Source organism: Aethalodelphis obliquidens, unplaced genomic scaffold (genome assembly GCF_003676395.1).
Source record: "Aethalodelphis obliquidens isolate GAN/ISIS:26980383/991018 unplaced genomic scaffold, ASM367639v1 scaffold118, whole genome shotgun sequence".
Taxonomy (NCBI): domain Eukaryota; kingdom Metazoa; phylum Chordata; class Mammalia; order Artiodactyla; family Delphinidae; genus Aethalodelphis; species Aethalodelphis obliquidens.
The window spans coordinates 2571160-2589922 of record NW_020838062.1 but is presented as its reverse complement, the minus strand read 5'-3'; the positions used below and the strand labels follow the sequence as shown (position 1 = coordinate 2589922).

General features: G+C 57.9%; 1 protein-coding gene across 9 annotated transcripts; it reads left to right on the top strand.

Annotated features, from left to right (window-relative positions):
- Positions 1 to 620: 620 nt before the first annotated feature.
- HAUS7 (HAUS augmin like complex subunit 7) lies at positions 621 to 18702 on the top strand. Of its 9 annotated transcripts, none has more exons than XM_027097894.1 (11): positions 621 to 752; positions 1694 to 1809; positions 5804 to 5871; positions 8353 to 8414; positions 11330 to 11421; positions 11841 to 11999; positions 12114 to 12210; positions 12657 to 12881; positions 13817 to 13931; positions 17496 to 17778; positions 18397 to 18702. In XM_027097894.1, the coding sequence occupies exons 1-10, from the start codon at positions 654 to 656 to the stop codon at positions 17765 to 17767; spliced, it is 1305 nt and encodes a 434-aa protein (XP_026953695.1). In that variant the 5' UTR covers positions 621 to 653; the 3' UTR covers positions 17768 to 17778; positions 18397 to 18702. The 9 variants fall into 9 exon arrangements, with proteins under 9 accessions (XP_026953695.1, XP_026953693.1, XP_026953700.1 ...); XM_027097892.1 differs by having other exon boundaries at positions 17496 to 17816; XM_027097899.1 differs by lacking the exon at positions 17496 to 17778.
- The last annotated feature ends 61 nt before the right edge of the window (positions 18703 to 18763 follow it).

The window sequence follows — 18763 nt, the reverse complement described above, 5'->3', positions numbered from 1 at the left end:
ATAATAGTGAACACGTACATAGTGTTTTTTGCATGCCAGGTATTGTTCTAGGTATTTTATAGGAATTATTACCTCATTCCATCCTCATAACAACCCAAGGAGGTTAAGTGGTTTCATTATCCACATTAGGTGAGGGTAAGGAGGCACAGAGAGGTTAGGTAACCCGCCCAAAGTCACACAGCTGGGGCCGGATTCGAACCCATGAAACCTCCCTCTGACTACAGTTGTGAGTGTGGGAAAACGGAGACAGAGCCCCGCGCTGGGAGATGGGGCGCTCAAGTGCCAGTTCTGTCCGGTCACCCAGGCCCCGCTTCTTCCTCCCGCGGAGAAACCGACTAGGGTAGGAGCGCCCTCTCCTGGAAGGCGCTCTCCCGGCCGAGTCCTCCGCCCCGGCCGCGGGCGGGAGGCTGGCGGGAGAGCGGGCTACTGAGCGCCAGCCCCAGCTCCGTCCCCTTCCTTGAGGTCAGCCTCCTGGGCGGAGCCGCGGCCCAGGGAAAGGCGCAGTGGGGGAGGGGTGGGCCGCGTCTCCGGGCCGCTCCCGGGCCCCGGTGAAGGCGGGTGGGCGGGAGGAGCACCGGCTGGCGCTTGATTGGCAGCTGGGCCGGCCAGTCAGCCCGGGGCGTGGGGGCGGGGCGCGGCTCCGAGCGCGAAACATGGCCTTGCTGGGTGCTGGCGGCGGCTGCGGAGGCTACGAGGAGGAGGGGGACGACAGCGTGTTCGAGGCGGCCGTGGAGGTCTTCGCGAAGCTGAAGGTGCTGCGGGGCCGAGAAGCCGCCCCGGGGCGGCCGGGGCCGGGCGGCGGGGCGGGCAGGGCCTGCTGCGGAAGTCGGCGGCGCCCGGCGCGCCGCCCCAGTCGCCGCTGCAGGCTGCGCCCTGTGTCCTGCTGCGGGGGAAGGCTTGTGGGGCGTCCTTCTCGGCTCCTTGGGCGGCTCCAGGCCTTCATTCTGGTACCGCCTGGTACTTCAGGCAGGCGCCATGCGCCTACCGCACCTGAGCTTCTGTCGCTGCAAGACCCGGCCGGGCGCGCGGAGTGAGTGCAGGGGCGGGCGGCGGGGGTCGGGGGCCACAGGCCCGGCACTCGAGGAGCTCGCGGGGTCCGGAGGAGACAGATGGGCGGGGTCCATGCCTCCCCCTCCGAGTCAGCGGCCAGTGCCCGTGACAGCGGTGGTGAGGAGGCCCGCCCCGCGAGGTCAGGCAGCGGTCCCGGGGCCGCTACCCGCGCGCCCCTCCCCTCTCCCACCCCGTCCCGGCTCTCCCCTCATCCCCTCTCCTCTCCCCCCCGCCCCGCGACACCTCCCTCCCGTCCGCGATCGGCCCCGTCGGCCCTTTCCCTCCCCTTTCCCTTTGCTCCCACAGCCTGGAGCCGGGATCGGAATCTCTCCGAAGCCCCAGTTGCTACCAAATCAAACTACCGCTTGCGCTCCGAGGGGGCGTCCGTAAAGGACGGGAAGTGGCGGGCGGCCGGAGCCGCGGATGAGGGGGACTGAACTCTGGGCGCGATCGACAGCGCTGCCAGTGTGCCGGGCGCGCCCGGCGGGGGTGGTGGGGTGTGTGTGACCCTCCTGGTGGGTGCTGGGCGGCCGGGAACGTGCGTGAACGGAGGTGCGCTGAGAGCCTGACTGCAGATGTGCGTTTCAGCCCTTCGCTGATGTTGGCTTTCTAAAGCTTCCTGGCTTTCCCTTTCCTTGCTTAGGACCTCAGCTGCCCCTTCCTCCAGGGTCTTTATATCACAGAACCAAAGACCATTCAGGAACTGCTGTGTAGCCCCTCGAAGTACCGCTTGGAAATCCTGGAGTGGATGTATGCACGGTAACAGCCTGGTTTCTTCCTCCCCCACCCCTGGGGTACACGGGCACCACTCAACCCGCTGGGGGGAAGATGGGGGTTGTTCTTTATCTGAGGAGCTGTCCTCCATCCCCCGTCACTGTGAGAGCAGCTGCTTAGATAAGAAGTGAAGCTGTGCTCAGATCTGGGAAGAAAGTGCCCCCGAAGTGCTTCAGCTCCTCTGTTTGCCGCCTCACAGAAGCTGAGCTTGGCTTCTGAGCGTTTTTTCTTGCTGTAACTACTAGTTTCAGAGCTGGCAGGGACCTGGGGAATGATGTACTTCAGTCCTTTCATTTTCAGACTGGGAAGCTGAGGGTCAGGCTGGAGTCGAGAACTGTCTCAGGTCTTGCCACCGAGGAGTGGCAGGCAGGGCCAAGACCCCATTTCCAAGTCCTTTGGGTCAAGGTGCAGCTGGGTGTGTGTGCCTGGCACCGTGCAAGGGAAGCAAAGCCTGCCCAGGCGTCTGCATGTCACACATACTCCTATACAGCCTTCAAAGACCCAGCTCACACGTCCTGTCTCCTTTTCAGAAGTCTCCAGTTCCCGGGGCAAAACGTATTCCTCCTTCCTCGGGACACCCACAGCCTTTTGAGCGCACCCCTGCCAGAGCCCTCAGCCTGTTGGTTGGGTCTTGGCCTGCTGTCCTGTCTGGCTCTCCAGAGCACTGGGAGCTGCTGGAGGGCAGGCACCCGGTGGGACCCCCACCCCCGCCATCAGCCCCAGGTCGCAGTGCAGCGTTGAACATATGTAAGACATGCTCCAGGCTGTGGGGTGACAAGTAGGTGCACAGACACGTGCTTACCGGGGTTCCATTCCAGGTGCCTCACACACGGATGGGCGTCCTCAAGGAGCTGGGACTTTAGCGTCCACAGAGGCTCAGGCACTGATCCCAGTGTTGGGCGCACCTCTGCAGTCTTGAGTGCTGTGGACCTTGGCAGGGAGGAGGTGGCATTTGATCTGGGAGGGAACGAGACATGGTGGGCACTCGTTTCCACAGGAGCGGGGAGTGAAGGTGTGGGAGGGAGAGCCGGGCGGCAGTGGCCTGAATGGCAGCCCAGGGCAGCTCACGTGGAGCCTTCCAAGCCACGTGAAGGCCTTTGAACTTTACGCTCTGGGCAGGACAGGCACGGGACCAGGGGAGTGCCATACTGAAATTGGCATTTTTAGCAGGGTGACTTGGGAGTCCTGTGGTGGATGGATTTGGAGGGGAGAGGCTGGAGGCAGGGAGACCAATAACGGAGGCTGCTGCAAGAGCCCTGGGAAAAGATGGCAGGAGCCTGGCTTGGAATGGCAATGGCTCTCATGACAGGCACTGTTGGCCCTGGAGGTACCAGCGCCTGGTCCAGGGACCTGGGAGGAGAGAGAGTAGTGGGGATGGCCTGGGCTAGTTCGGGGGTCTTGAACACGCTCCCAGGCGGAGGGAGGCCAGAGTCAGGTCTTAGGCTCTCGTGGGAGGCAGCCCAGAGTTGCCTGGCCCAGGTGCAAGCTGGGGACTGGGTCCCTCTGCTGGCCATAGGGGGCATGGGTGAGAGCCTCTGGCTGCAGTCCTCAAATGCTTTCAGTGCTTTTTTAAATACAAGAAACAGAATCCTTTTAAGAAGCAACCAGGTAATGTCCGGTTGCTTTTTATGATTCCCAAGCTGGCAGAAGTGCCGTAGGCCTTTCGATGGCCAGAGGATTGCACAGTCCGGTTTCTCCCAGTTTCCTGCTGGCTTCTTTGCACGTGGCTTCACCACTTCAGCCTCCTTTAGGGCCACCTATTCACCCCTGTCTGGGCGGAACCTGGAAACTGCACGCGGCATTGGCTGGGGGGCTGGGCGTGGTGGCTCTTGGGGTCCTCTATGCCAAGCTGGCCCTCAGCACGGGCGGGGCAGAGCCGTGGGGCCCCTAGATTGCTGAGGTTAAGGCTCCCGAAGAGCTGTACTTGCGTTCAAGGCCTTGAGCACCGTTAGTTTCTGCCCTGCTCCCTGCTGCTTCAGGAAAATCAACTCTAATGAAAGCCCTTTCGAGTGAGGTCACTCAGGCTTTTGGGGATTTATTCTTTAGCGTGTTGAAGTGGTTTGCTGAGGTCCAGCCTGATGGATCGCTGAGCGCTCTCTGCTCTCTGGTGCTCTGTGAGTGGGAAGGTTGCCTAGCAACCAGGCCCAGGGCCAGCCTCCTAGCTTTTCACACAGCGGGGCTCCTCCTCCCGCCCTTACTCGCCCAGCCCTCTTTGGCAGAACGGGTGGCTGCCCCGCCCCCTCTTCCCTGCAGTCCTGCAAGTAGCGGGGGGGCTGGTGCCTCAGGTCGGGTCAGGGCAGCTCCACTAGCTTCCAGGGCCCCAGCGTAGTTGGGGCCGGTGTGACCTGGGATGAAGGCGTTTGGAGGCATGGGAAGGAACAGGGAAGACAGGGAAGGAACAGTGAGCCTTTTCCGCCGAACACCGACCCTGCCCTCTCCCACCGTGACGAGTGAGTCAGCAGGTCCCTGGGGCTGAGGCTTGGTCCCCCGTACTGCCATAGCAGGGCGGGGTCCTGGCCCCAGTCATCCTGGGGCTCCCTGGCAAGCAGCTGGAGCGAAGTTCCCATGGCCTCGGTGCTGTGCCAGGCGTGGAGCTTGGGGCTGGGGACGCGGCGCTCAGACTGCACCCCTCATGGAAGAGACCCAGTGGGAGGCCTGTGCTGTGCGTCACTTGTGACGCCTGCCAGTGTATCGCACCCCTTACTGCCTTTGGATGTGCTCTGTGTCTGGAAATGGTCTTGCCCGTCAGCTGGGCATCTTAAGGCAAGATGCTTACAGGTGGCCACTGTCCCGTTTATCTGTGTGGCATCATCAAGGCTGGGGCTCCACCAAGCCGGGGGGACAGCTGGGATTGCTGTTTGCCCACCTGGGAGGCTGGCTCAAAGCTGTGACCTGGGGTAGCATCATCTCCTGTTAACTTATGTTAGTTTAAAAACATTCCCTCTGTTGAGAGAGCTCAGCATGGGCATTTACTAATGGCAGATTATTCTGTGACATGGGGCTGTGGTCATCCGTTCGTTAATGCCCACTGGCCACCATTTCAGTGCTGGCTGCCACGTTAGGGCCTAGAAATACAGAACAGAAAGTCAGCTCCTGGCCTCGGTGAGCCTGAAATCTGGGCGGTCAGAGCGCAGTGGAAAGACAGCTCCCAGGCCCCGCAGTGACGGAAGGATGCCAAGCTGGCTGCAGGCATGTCCAGCCCGCCCCTGGCTTCCCTGGGGCGGTGATGTCAGCCGTGGGCTTCATGGGATGAGCTGGAGCCAACTCTGTGTGCTTGGCTTGGGCGGGAAGAAAGCGCTGCAGGCGGAGAAGGGCAGGCACACACGTAGAGGTGCGAGAGGGGGCCCGAGCCAGGCCTGCAAGGACGCCAGAGCAGGGAAGGCCATTTCGGACATCCTCCAAATAGACCTGCGCCATGATTGCAAGAAAAGCCAGCCCCCGGGTTCCTCCTGATAAAGAGCTCAGTGCTCTGAGGAACTCAGTGTTTTCTCTTGGGCAGTCATTTCATGTCTTTTATTGTGAGATTTTTTTTTTTGCGGTACGCGGGCCTCTCACTGCTGTGGCCTCTCCCGTTGCGGAGCACAGGCTCCGGACGCGCAGGCCCAGCGGCCATGGCTCACGGGCCCAGCCGCTCCGCGGCATGTGGGATCTTCCCGGACCGGGGCACGAACCCGCGTCCCCTGCCTCGGCAGGCGGACTCTCAACCACTGCGCCACCAGGGAAGCCTTATTGTGAGAATTTTAATTTCAGTATTCACATTCGCATTTCTGAGGTAAGCGTTCAGAAATATTTTGGTTTTTTGTTTCTCTGATAATTTACGGAGTTGAGATCACATGAGATTATCCATTTTAAAGTGAGTGTTCCAGTGGTATTTAGCACCTAGGCACAAAGATTCGCTTTTGAGAGCATGTGTAAGGAGGGGTGTGAGGGGCCCCTGCAGCCCACTCAGGCCTGACTGGGCTTTGCTCTTTCCCTGCAGGGTCTGTCCCTCCTGGCAAGACAGGTTCAGCTCACCTAAGGGGGCCTCAGCCGAGGTGAAGATCCAAGGTGGGTCTCCGCTGTGGGAGTCTCGTGTTGAATGGCGGGTTCGGGGCCATTCTCACCTGGTGCACGGCCTCCTTAGCAGGTCGCGAATTTCCCATTGGACTGGTGGTTTCTCCTGCATGGTGCGCACTCCGTGGATATTACCAGAGCCTACTAGGACCCACCCTCCCTTGCACACGTGAAGGAGACCCTGCCAGCCCATCCACGGAGGTGCTGGGGGCAGAGACAGCCGTTCTCGCCGACGCCACCAGCGGTCCGTCCGCGTTGCACTGGGGTGTGTGCGTGCACGCGACATGAGGCATTCCCGGGAGCGCGCTGGGCAGCGCTCTGTGGGCCTGTGGGGCCTTATCTTGGAACCGCTTCTTTTTGATCGCTTTTTGGCAGAAACTGTCCTTAACCCAGCCATGAACATTAGGTAAAGGGGAGTGCATTGCAGTCCTCAAGATGGTGGCTGGCTCTCTGCCCACACAACAGTGTTTCCAAAGGTCCATCCTTCCAGGGGCCTGTGTTCCCTCCCCCCACCAGCTCCAGGGTGGGTTAACTGGACCCCAGATTCCTGACCCGTGCCGCTGCTGGCACTGCCAAGTTAGTTATCTGGGGACAGTTGTCCCTGAGGCTGCAGTGGGCCAGAAGAGCAGGGGTTGTGTCTTGGAGCCTGCGGGGCTGGCCTGGGGGCCGGCCTGGGCTGCACAGAGGCGCTGCCCTTCTCCCCAGCACTGTCATGTCCGCCACTTTCCTCCTGATGGGACCGTGTCGAGGCCGGGCGAGCCTGGTCATCAGGCCACACCTGGATCCTCTAACACACATGCACGCACAGGTGCCAACCCTGGCCCTTTCTGTTCCCTGCCTCAGTTTCCTCTTCTGTAAAGTGTGGGCGCTCAGCCTTGCCCACCCCATGGGAGTGCGCTGAGTGGCAGAGCAGGTGGTAGACACGAGAGCTTGTGAAAGAGTATCATTGGGAGAAACCGGGACAGGTAGGGGGGTTAGAAGCCACAAATTCACGTGACGGGTGTTTATGGAGCACCCACTGTGCACCCGGCACTGTTTTAGGTGCTGGCGGTGCAGCAGTGAGTTGTGCTGCTCTCACGGAGCTCACTTGCTAGCTGGGAGAGGCAGCTGATGCACAGAAGGCGGCCAATTCTCAGTGCATCAGATGGTGAGAAGCGCCACAAACAAGCCAGGTGAAGGCAAGGTGGCGCTCGGGTGGGTTGGGAGGAGGGTGGAGCTGTTGACACAAGGTGGCAGGGGAAGGCCTTTGTTTAAAAAAACAGCCATGCAGGAAGGGAGGAAGGGAGCCAGGCAGGTATCAGGAAGGTTAGCGTTCAGGGCAGGAGGACAGCAAGCGCAAGGGGCCTGAGGTAGGCTTGTGTGTGGCTGGCAGCTTGGAGGAGCAGCCAGGAGGCCGGGGTGGCTGACGTAGGGTGTAGAGTGAGGGCAAGGGCTGGGATGGGGTCAGAGGGGCCACGGGGCCAGATCAGGCCGGCCTTGTGGGCCGCAGAAGGATGTTGGCCTTTATTCTGAGGAGGGCTGCAGCCTGCCTTTGGGTCTAACAGGGCACGAGTCCGGCCACGATGAGACTCGGACGTGGGCTAAGTGAGAGGGAGGCCAGGGCGTACGCAAGGATTCGGGGTGAAGGGGTGTGGGCTGAGCACGTGTGCTGGGGGTATAACTGGCATTTGTACCGTGTCTCCAGGATGACTGGAGATGCTCTGCTTCTAGCAGCAAACCTTCCAAAGCAGATGTGTGTCCTGCCACTGAGGCATATGAGGGTGGGAGCTGTGAGGGTAAGGGCATTGCTGCAGGGCTGGGGGGAGGGGTATGGAGCGAGCACTGACCCCAGGCTTTCTGGCTGCAAGTTCTGGCCTTTCTTCGTATACCAGGTGGTTACTCAGAAAATGCCCGGGGCTCCCTGGAAGCCGTGGCCCAGCATTTCTTGCACCACGCAGGGACTCAGTTTCCCAATTTGTGAGATGAAAGGGTTGCCATCTCCTAGGGTTGCCAGCAAAATGAAGGGACATGCTGGCATGAAAGGTGTGCAGGAGATTGACAAATGTGAGATGGTTCCTTTTGCTTTGGCTTGGCGAGGTCTCTGAAACAGTGACACACAGCATGTTTGGAAGGTTCCCTGGCCTCTGTGGGCTCCTCAGGCAGCTGGCTGGCTTCTGCTAGAAGCAAGAGTTCCCTATATGGAAGAGCACTGAGTGCGACCTCTTATTTCAGGTGAGGAAACTGGCCCCCAGAAAAGGGCAGTGACTGGATATAGGTCACACAGCAAGAGGCAGTCCTGGCACCTGGTGTGTCCTCCACCTGCATCCTTGTATACCTGGGTCTTGCAGGCCCAACCCGGCCTCATGGGTGCTGGGCCCGCTGACGCTACAGCAGGAGCACCCTTACCAGGGAAGCACTCGGCACCCTGCATGGGTGTGTGGTGTCCTTGCTGTTTGGGTGGGTGTCTGTGGTAACTGGGTCCTTGTGTTCCAACAGAGATGGTGAAACTGGGCCATGAGCTGATGCTGTGTGGGCTGGATGACCACGAGCTCCTGAAGGTAACAGAAGGCCCTCTGTCCCCATGGGCCGGGGGCCTCGGTGACGCTGGGGTGGGCATGGGAGGGCTTTCTTCCCTCAGGCCCAGGAGCTAGCGCCCACAGTCCCCGCTCCTTAGCCCCCTGGGGCAGGAACCCCTAGGATTCCTTTGGGTAGACCCCAGTCATCCCTAGCGCCGAGAGGGGAGGGTGGCTGAGGAGGCCGGGAAGGATCTTTGGCTTGTGATGACCGAAGGGGCAGGAGCACATCCTGTCCTTGGTGGACGGCTTCATGCACACCGACACCGTGGTAAGTACTTTACATGCCAGTAACTGTCACACCCGCACTGGCAGGAGGTACTTGTCTTAGCCCCATCTCATGGGGAAGGTGACAGACAAGTCTCTCAAGGTTACCCAGTGACAGAGCCTGGCCTCAAACCCAGGCTTCTGGCTCCTGAGCCCTTGCACTTTCCCCCATGTGCTGCCCACCCGTGGGCTTCCATGCAGAGGCAGGCCTAACCCACCCCCATATCAGTCAAAGAAACCCTGCACCTACCCTTAAAATTTAAAAAGAATATTTGAAAGAATTATTTTCGCATTTTCGCTATTACAAGCAACGCTGTGACTGTTCTTTATATGTTTGTGACAGAAGACGTGTTTTCAGTTCTCTTGGGTATATAGCTAGGAGTGGAATTGTTTAACTTTTTGAGGAGCCGCCATTTTACAATTGTTTACATCCTCACCAGCAATGTGCGAGGGTTCCAGTTTCTCCGCATCCTCACCAGCACTTGTTCTTGTCTTTTTGACACCAACCATCCTGGTGGGTGTGAAGGGTTAGCGTTTCCCTGATGACTAATGATGTTGAACATCTTCTCATGTGCTTATTAGCCATTTGTATATCTTTTTTGGAGAAAAGTCTCTATTCGCTTCCGTTGCCCACTTTTTAATTGGGTTATTTGTCTTTTTATTATTGAGTTGTAAGAACTCTTTATATATCGTGGATATAAGTCACATCAAATATTTGATTTACGAATGTTTTCTCCCATTCTGTGGCTTGTCTTTTCACTTTCTCGATGTGTCCTTCGGAGCACAGAAGTTTTTAGCATTGTTGAAATCCAGTTTATCTAGTTTTCTTTTGTTGCTTGTGCTTTTGGTTTCATATATAAGAATCTATTGCCAAATCCAGCCATTAAGATTGACACCTGTGTTTTCTTCTAAGAGTTTTATAGTTTTAGCTCTTATATTTAGGTCTTTGACCCATTTGGAGTTAGCTTTATGTGTGGTGTAAGGTATGCATCCAACTTCATTCTTCTGCATGTGGCTATCCAGTTTTCCCAGCACCGTTGAAAAGACCTTGGCATCCTTGTGGAAAATCAGTTAACGTAAAAGTGAGGGTTTATTTCTGGATTCTCTACTCTATTCCATTGGTTTATATGTCTGTCCTTATGCCAGTACCACACTGCCTTGATCACTGTAGCTTTGTAGGAAATTGTGACATGTGAATCCTCCAACTTTGCTCTTTTTTAAGGTTGTTTTGGCTATTAGGGGTCCCTTGAATTTGCATATGAACTTTAGAATCAGCTTATCAATTTGTGCAAAAAATCCAATCGGGATTTTGATGAAGATTGTGTTGAATCTGTAGATCACCTTGGCAAGTATTACCATCAACCATATTAACTCTTTCTATCCTTGAGCACGGGCTGTGTTTCCACGTGTTTAGGTTTTCTTTAGTTTTTCTTAGAGATGTTTTGTAGCTTTCAGTGTACAGGCTGTGAGGGACACTTACCCTTTCCTGGGCTTGGGGGGGTCTCCTGGAGCCGGGTCTGTTGAGGAAGGGACGGCACGCAACCCTGGCCGCTGGTCAAGCCTTTGTGAGATCCTGAGTGGCGCTTGGTCTCATATTTCAGCCCAGGATTTCCTCTGTCTAGACAGTGTCCCACCTCCCACCTCCTATTCCCAGGAATAGGTGTATAGGTGGTGTCCTTGCCTGTTTGGGCAAGGACACTGGCAGGAGGTAGCTCTTGGCTACACAGCCGAGAGCCAGGCAGCCGCAGCCGTGAGACTCGTGAACGGGGAACTGAGCTGCAAACATGATAGCAGAATGTGGCCCTGTCCCCAGATCTGCTCCCCACACAGGGCTGCCCAGCCTGAGATGCCACCAGGAGCCTCTCAGCCCTCTCCCTCTAAGCCCACTTTATTTATTTATTTTAAACATCTTTATCGGAGTATAATTGCTTTACAATGGTGTGTCAGTTTCTGCTTTATAACAAAGTGAATCATCTATACGTATACATATATCCCCACATCTCCTCCCTCTTGCGTCTCCCTCCCACCCTCCCTCTCCCACCCCCCTAGGTGGTCACAAAGCACCGAGCTCTCAGCCCACTTTAAATGCAGGTGCTTCTTGGAGGGCTTTATACTGAGTCACCGGTGATGCTGGCTGAGCGCATCTTTCTGGTGCGTTCCCCAGAATAGCGGTGTGTCAGGGCAGGCCAGCGAGGAGCTCGAGCGGAGAGCCGGGCCCAGCTTACCTCCCAGCATCCTTGCTTATGCAGGGCTCTAGGGAGCAGGCTGGGCCCCTCGGGTTGTATTTACATCATGGGGATCAGCCGTGAGCCTCCTCCCCTTTCTGGAAGGAGGAAGGAGTTGAGCTCCTGGCCAGACAGCTCCCTGCCGGGAGTCCCAGCCGCCTTTGGGGTAGGGGGCTGAGTCGGCTGCCACTTGGGAAGCCTGGCTGTAAGGCCTGGCTGCTTGCCGCCCCTTGGGGACGAGCTCTTGTTCCCCGCAAGGAGTGGGTTCGGCGCAGGCCACAGCCATGGCCTGTCTTGCTGTGCCAGGGGCCCCAGGCCAGTCCACGAGGCTACTGGGTAGGGGCCAGCTGCGGGCTGGGGGCACGTGGCATGCCTGGCCAGTGAGTGCATGTGGCCTTTCCTGCCCAGGGCCGGGCCTGTGCCCAGAAGCAGCTGCGCTTCATGGACCAGCTGCTGGACGTGGTCCGGAGCCTGACTGTCGGAGGCTCCAGCTGCCGCAGGTAAAGGCTCGGGACGGGCCCTCCCTGGAACGGCCGGTGGGCGCCCTTGGTCCTCCGTCTGGCGCTGGAGGGGCTAGGGGCCCAGCCCCGGGCACAGCTCCGGCTGGGGCTCCGCTCCCCGCTCCCGTAGAGGCGGCTGCTCCCTGGCCCAGGAGCTGTGGGCCGCAAGCCTAGGCAGGAAGCCCCACCCCCACCCCGGGGTGCCACCCGAGGTGCCAGGCTGTCGGCATGAAGGTGTGGTGCGGGCCTCGGAGAACACGGGCTGACCCCGGCGGAGGGTGGGCACCCGCGGTGTCTCCACACGTGGGTGGGCTCTCGGAGACTGGAGGAGATGCCTTCTCCTGGCCTCTCTGCCCGGTCTCATCTGGCCTCTTGGGTCTCTGGCCGGTGATGGCGTGGCCCTGGGGCTGCCTTTGCAGTGTGAAAGAGCACTTCGAGGACACCCGGGAGAAGAATGAGGCGCTGCTGGCGGAGTTCTTCTTGAGCCCCCACCTGCAGATGCTCCTGAGCCCCGAGTGTGACGCGTGGCCCCTGGGCGTGCAGCCACTTCTCGACAAGCAGAGCAATGCCTGGCAGAGGTACACGCCCCGCTCGGTCTGTTACCTGGGACAGAGCCTTCTGTGCGTGGCCCGCAGGTGCCCCAGTGCCCGTGATGGCACAGGGCAGAAGTGTCCCCCCTTCTCTCCCTGCAGGGCCAGCCCCTCCATCGAGTCAGAGGACGACAAGGTGGCAGAGCTGGCCCGGCAGCTGCAGGAGAGTGCCTCGAAGCTGCAGTCGCTCAGGGTGGAGGTGAGGCGCCAGCCGCAGGGGCGCAGGGGCCCCGCTACGTGTCCTAAGGCGAGGCACGTCGCCCACCCCAGCCTCAGACACCCCGTCTTTACGATGAGTGTGTCGGGAGGCCTAAGCAAGGTGGTGGGTGCCCACCAGTTTCTAGAATGTGATGGGTACTCAGGCTCCGTGAAGGCAGGAGTGGGGAGGCTCTTTGAGGAGTGGACAGGACCGTCCTCGGGTGGGCTTTCGGCGTGTGGCCCTCCCCGCAGCCCTGGACCCAGCCTCATTACTGAGGTCGCGAGGAGGATGTTGAGGCCCATGCAGGCCTCTGGTCTTCTGTCTGTCTCCCAGTTCTGGGAAGCATGGAGTGGGCGGCAGACCCCGCCTCACAAAGCGGGTTAGGGACCTGGTGCCCCGCGACAGGCAGGGCAGCCTCAAGGGACCCTCCGCCTCTGGCTTTGCAGTGCTTTGCACAGCGCAAGCAAGGAGCCGCTGTGGGTGGGGCCGACGCCAGCACCCTAGACCAGAAGCTGCGCCTGGTCATCTCTGACTTCCGGCAGCTCATCGTGGCTTTCCTGCAAGTCTATGACGATGAGCTGGGAGACTGCTGCCAGCGCCCAGGCCCCAACCTCCGCCCGTGCGGCCCCATCATCCAGGCCGTGTACCAGACTCTGACCTCATGCAGCCAAGTAAGCGTCACCCTCACCCCTCCCTCTCCCTCCCAGGCGCCACCCTAGCCCCCAGTGAGGGACCTGAGGGCTTGGACAGGCTTGGACTCCCTGCGAGTGGGTGGCGGGTTGGGGCAGGCGTTTCTCACGGTGCCATGGAGGGGAGTGCCAGCTGAGCCGAGACCCCGGGCGCACGGCCTGCACTGGGTCCTAGCTGAATGTGGGAGACCCTCGTCCCGCCTCCAGCTTCTGTCCCTGTATTGGCCTTACTCTGTCTTCACGAAACACCCAAATGTATCACAGCCTGTTCGTTCTTGTGTGGCCAAGAACTATGCCAGACAGATAGACAGAAGTTTGCCTGTCTGTGCCCTTGACCCGGTTCAGACAGATGAGAAAAAGTGGCCTCACGCTGCTGCGCTGACTACATCAGTATTGCCTCAGAGCCCCAGAGGCTGGCCTGGAGTGCTAGGTTTGGTTACGGTTGTGAGTACAGTCACCATGCGTGGAACTCTGACATGTGCTCAGGGCTTCCATGATGCTGGCCTTGGTTTTTCAACAAAAAAGCTCCTAGACTTCCGAACCTCTGACCGGCTTGTCCTTTGCAGTTCTACCGACAGGCTGAGTTAGGGCACATCCTCTCCCAGCAGAAAGGCCCTTTTACTTTGGGACAGTGTTTTTCCCACCGTGACCCTGGCTTTGCGTGGCCTCTGTGGGATGGGGTCAGTGATAGTGTGGCGTCCCCGCTGGGCCAGGGGGGAGGAGCTAGCCTGGGGAGCTCTGATGGGTGAGTCTCCAGCTGGGAGACCTGCCCTCACCCTGGGCTGGTGGGTGGACGCACATGTTTGGCGTCAACCTGGGTGGGAAGCAGGAGACACCTTCTGTGGGTCAGACCACCAGCATTCAAGCCCACAAGTCCCCTCCCTCCCTCCCTCCCTCCCTTCCTCCCTCCCTCCCAGCTGTTGAAAGCGGTCGTGGAGGTCACTGACACCTCGGTGAAAGCCGTGCGGATGGCGAAGCAGCAGCAGGGCAAGCAGATCTGTTGGGGCAGCAACAATTCTGTGATGAGTCTAGGTATGTGGTCACCACTTTTCTGTGGCTGTGGCCACCCGTCCGGTGGGCAGGGACAGGGCCTTCACGGTGCACCTCCGCTTAGTGCCTGCCTCCTTCTGTGCTTGACCCGCATTTGGGGACTGGCCTCTCACTTTTCTTCTTCTTTTTCCAATGCTTAAGGTTTTCCTTCCCTTGAAAACTCGTCTGACGGATTATAAAATAAAAACATTAATTGTAGGAAATTGGGATAACGTAAAGACGTAACGTAAAGACGTGCAGAGGTAAACTAAAAACATTACGTAATGTGGTGGCCCAGAGATGGTCGGTGTTAATATTTTGGTCTGTTTCCCTCTATTCCGTTTCCTCTCGTCATCTTTTATTTCTTTGTGTGAGGTGAGTAGAATTACAACATGTATACACTATTATATTCTTTCCCGTGGATCTCATTTTAAGCGTTTTCCCATGTTCTTGAAGTCACATTTTTAATCATCAGACACTTCCTTTCAGGCATTTGCTATAATTTACTTAACATTTTCTACTACTGACCCTGTAGGTCATTTTTAGTTTTATACCGTTTCACATGATGCTGTCGCAGGATTTACAATAGTGACAAATGGAAACAATCCCAGGTTTTACCCTTGGGTAATGCTTGAGTAAATTCTGGTATATGAATATGGTGGGACGGTATTTGTTGTTTCAAAACTTGATTACAGTGACATGAGCAAATGTGTATCGTGTAATGTTAAAAGGAAAATGCAGGTTAAAAATGAAATATACAGGAGCTTCCCTGGTGGCGCAGTGGTTGAGAGTCCGCCTGCCGATGCAGGGGATACGGGTTCGTGCCCCGGTCCGGGAAGATCCCACATGCCGCGGAGCGGCTGGGCCCGTGAGCCATGGCCGCTGAGCCTGCGCGTCCGGAGCCTGTGCCCCGCAACGGGAGAGGCCGCAACAGTGAGAGGCCCGCGTACCGCAAAAAAAAAAAACCACACAAAAAAGAAATATACAGTATGATTTCACTTATCTAAAGGGAAAAAAATGTAGAAGAATCCCTTCTAGGAGTTCAGCTAGAACATGGACGCTGGTTTGCTCTGTGTTGGAATCAGAGGTGTTTTAGTTCGTTTAGTCTTTCTTTATCCTGCTCTGCAGCCTTCACATATTCCCCAGTGAACATGTATTACACAGAGAATTTCTCCTCTGATGGTCAATGTTTAAAAAAGGTCACAGTGAACATGTTTCGACATTTGCGCTTCCATCCCGAGGCGGGGTTCCCGCTGTCTTGTCAGTGAGGCCAGCGGTCTCCATCTTACTGATGCTCGTCAGCGCTGGCTTTGAACCTTCCAACCTTTCTGCTGTTGGATAGGGGCAAAGTTGTATCTGAATTTAATTTTAAACTTTTTTTTCTGAGTAAGTCTATTTTTCTTAGATAAAAAAACACTCAGAAAAGGTTTTTGTTGTTGTTGTTCTTTTGTGATAAGAAAAATGGCCTTTTCTCTGAGTCTTAGAGAGAGAAAAGTGAAAAGTTGGATATTTCCCCTTCAATCCAGTTCCAATGACTTTAAAGCCAGTACTTGCGTAACCACAACCCCGGCTAAGAAATGGAACATGCCTCGCACGCTAGAGACTCCCACCACCTCTGCCTGCCCGCGGCCAAGCGCTGTCCCTGCCCGCTGAGAATTCTCTCCCTGTGCGCCCACCGCCCACGTGGGGGTCTGTGATCTGCTGACATTCATCGGTTCGTAGCCGAGGCCCTTGCACAGTCCCCTCTCTCTCCCGTTCTCCGACCTCTCTTGCCCTTTGGCTTTTGGCGGTCTGATTATAGCGTGTCTCGGTGCGGGTCGCTTTGCGTTTCTCTCATTTGGGGGTTTTTGAGCTTCTTGGGTACACGTAGCTTCGTGTTTCTCATCCACGCTCGGCCAGGTGGCTGACGACTCTTCCTTCCGCCTCACTTCTTGTTGCTCCCACCCTCTTAGAGGCCGAGCAGAGGCACCGGCTCAGGGCCGTCTCAGGTCTCTCCTGGGTGCCCGCACAGCCCCGGGGCGTGCGCGTGGCCTTCTAGATTCCCAGGACTGTCAGAGCTCTGCAGAGCCCTCGTGGGCATCTCCTTTCCCATCCTCTCCTTCTGCGCCTTCTGGTTGGTCTACTGTTTGCCCCAACTCTTATCCACCGCCTGAGGCAACGGCGACTCCAGCATTTGCCTGTCAATCCCCCCCACCCAGTGCACCCCCAAGGACTGGCTTCAGGCCACATAGCCCCGAGCCCTCCCATGGGGGGCTGTCTGCGTGAATTCGCGGGCCTTCTCGCCGCTCTTGGCCTCGTGCACGCGCTCACCACGTGTATACCTGGGCACCCAGGAGTGCCTCTTTCTGACTGAACTGCAGCAGAAGCCTCCATTTAAACATCCATCCTAACGTTTATCCTCATCACCGCTGTTGCTGTGAGTCTCACCCCGTGTGTAGTTGTTGTTAGTACTGTGCTTGCAGCCCATGCTCTTGTTAGTACATTAGTGACCGCGAGTGCTCTCCACGGCGTGCCACCTGCCCCGTGCTCACAGGACAGCGGCAGCCTTCGCCTTTCCTGTCTAAGCTGCGTGAACCCCTCCGCTTCCCCTGTTGTGCCTGCAGAGAAGTGTCTGCTCGCCATGGAATCCAGGGAGTCTAGAGTGCAAGCGCTGTGGTCAGCGTTGCTTCCTCGTGTTGTCTGAGACTCGTTCTTAGGCTATAGACACAGCAGAGAAATGACCCCTGGCAACTCCACGCCAGGGGCCAGTTGGAGGCGCCTTGGCGTTTCCCTTGTGTCTACCTGAGAGAGTAAGGGCCTTGGTCTCTGCGGCCTCGGGCCCACCACTGTGGGAGGTCCGTGTGTCTGTGCTACTTCACCTCCCCGTATAAGAAGCTAGGCCACCGATCTGGGTGCCAGTAGCCAGGCTATGTTGGTCACACGTCCCCACACCTGAAGTGAGGGGCTTGAGTGAGGGGACTGGGTGCGCCTACAGGGCTGGCGCCCAGAGCCGTGGCCTCGAGTGTGTGGGCAGGGCCTTGGCGATGTGGGTGGGCAGCTCGTCCCATCGTCATTCACCCGTCACCGGCTCGACTGGGCGGACCCAAAGCCCCTTCTGCCTCCCAGGCCATCAAAATATCAATGCATTTTGAAAACAAACAGGTTTCTGGAAGCAGCAAAGTCCATGGAGGCAATTCGATGGATGCAATGGGGGGAGAAAGCTGCAACCACGAGGACAGCCCCACGGCGGTGTGGCCGGCAGTCCCAGGGCGGGGACGGTGGCAGGTGGGCTGGAAGCGGAGGGCGTAAGCAGAGCAGGTCCGTACAGATTGGCGCTCCCAGGGAGACTAGCCTGCTCTTCTGTGAGGAAAATGATCGACATGCATGGCAAGCTCGGGCTCCTGACATGGCTGGTGGCCAGGTGAAAGCCACCTCTTTCTGGCCTCTGAGGGCCTCCTCTCCCCAGCCTGGACCAACACCATGGAAGAGAGAAGAAAGACCTGGAAAAGTAGGCCTCATGGGTCATTCAGATAACAGAACTTTCCAACCAAGTTGAATTAACATAGTATCTTGTCCAAACATACCTAGGAAACACCAACAAGGAGAAGCGCAAGCAGGCACCCTTAGGAGTTAAGAATGGGGCGGATAAACAAAACAAGGACAAAGAAAAGCAGCACAGAGGCCTGATGCGGAGAAAGGAAGGAAGGAGGAGGGCGGAGGTCGCAGAGCTGAGGGCTGAGTACAGAGCAGGTGGACCGCGAAGACGCATCCCCAGGCCTAGTCTCCTGCAATCTGGAGTAGCTGGGACGCAGCAGCAGGGCCCAGGCTTCCAGAGACAACACGACCCAGCCAAGCCCTGAGCCAAGAGAAGGCAAGGCAGGACGAGGGCCCGGAACAAAGGAGAGACGTGTGAGCTGAGGACGCGCCCGGGGTCGGGGGAGCCCCGGGAGCAGAGCGGGGCTGGGGCGTCTAGAGGTTGGGAAAACCTGAGGATTTAGTAAAGGCAAGTGACACCCCCAAATCCTATCTGCGGAGAGACGTGACCGTCCCCAGAGGGAGTGTCGATGGTGAGTAGGGAGGGTGGCTGAGGCCCACCGCATGATTCCTGACTTCAGAGTCGCCCTTGGGGTGGGCGCGACCAAATGCCAGTTGCCGACGTTGCTGTGTGGGAGGGCAGAGGACGGGTGTGCACTGGTTGCTGGTCTGACTAAAATCCACACAGCATCAAAATCAGAATAGCTCCTCGCTCCTGGGCTCCGGGGACGGGGGTGGGCAGGGACGTGGCCAAGCGAGTGGACCCCGGCCTGGGGCTCGGCCTGGCGCCCGCGGGGACTTCCAGCCGTGCTCACCGGGCCCTGGCTCCCTTCACGGCTCCTGGCTCGGGGGTGGGGGTGGGGGCGGGGGGGTGGGGCCTGGGACCTGAGGAAGGCCAGTGGAGAGACGGGCTGGGAAGTGCTGGACTGACTTTGCTGTTTTCTTTTCTCTGCAGCCATCAGAATGGGAGGGGTAACCTGGAAATACAAGGTCTTCAACGATGGCCTGCCCAATGGCCTGCAGTAGCCTGGGAGCAGGGCACTCTGCCCCAAAGAGCCAGGCAGCAGCCAGCCCCCGTGCTCCCCAGGCTGCCCTCCACGTGCTCCGTACCGTCAGCGATTGGGGGGGGGCGTGACGAGGGCCCGGAGGTGGGTCGGGGCGGTGTGAGCTGGGGACAAAAGAAAGCTCAGGTTCTAAGAAGTTGCCTCCAGCCTACTTTTTTTTTTAAACATCTTTCTTGAAGTATAATTGCTTTACGGTGGTGTGTTAGTTTTTGTTGTATCACGAAGTGAATCCTGCCCTCGTCTGTGCGGCCTGGGCTG

What these genes read in the sequence shown, in the direction of transcription:
- HAUS7 (XM_027097894.1), top strand. Translation starts at nt 654, where the DNA reads ATGGCCTTGCTGGGTGCTGGCGGCGGCTGCGGAGGCTACGAGGAGGAG. An exon ending in AGCCGAGGTGAAGATCCAAG is followed by an intron (nt 5,872 to 8,352) that starts GTGGGTCTCCGC and finishes GTGTTCCAACAG; the next exon opens with AGATGGTGAAACTGGGCCAT. An exon ending in GGAGGCTCCAGCTGCCGCAG is followed by an intron (nt 11,422 to 11,840) that starts GTAAAGGCTCGG and finishes CTGCCTTTGCAG; the next exon opens with TGTGAAAGAGCACTTCGAGG.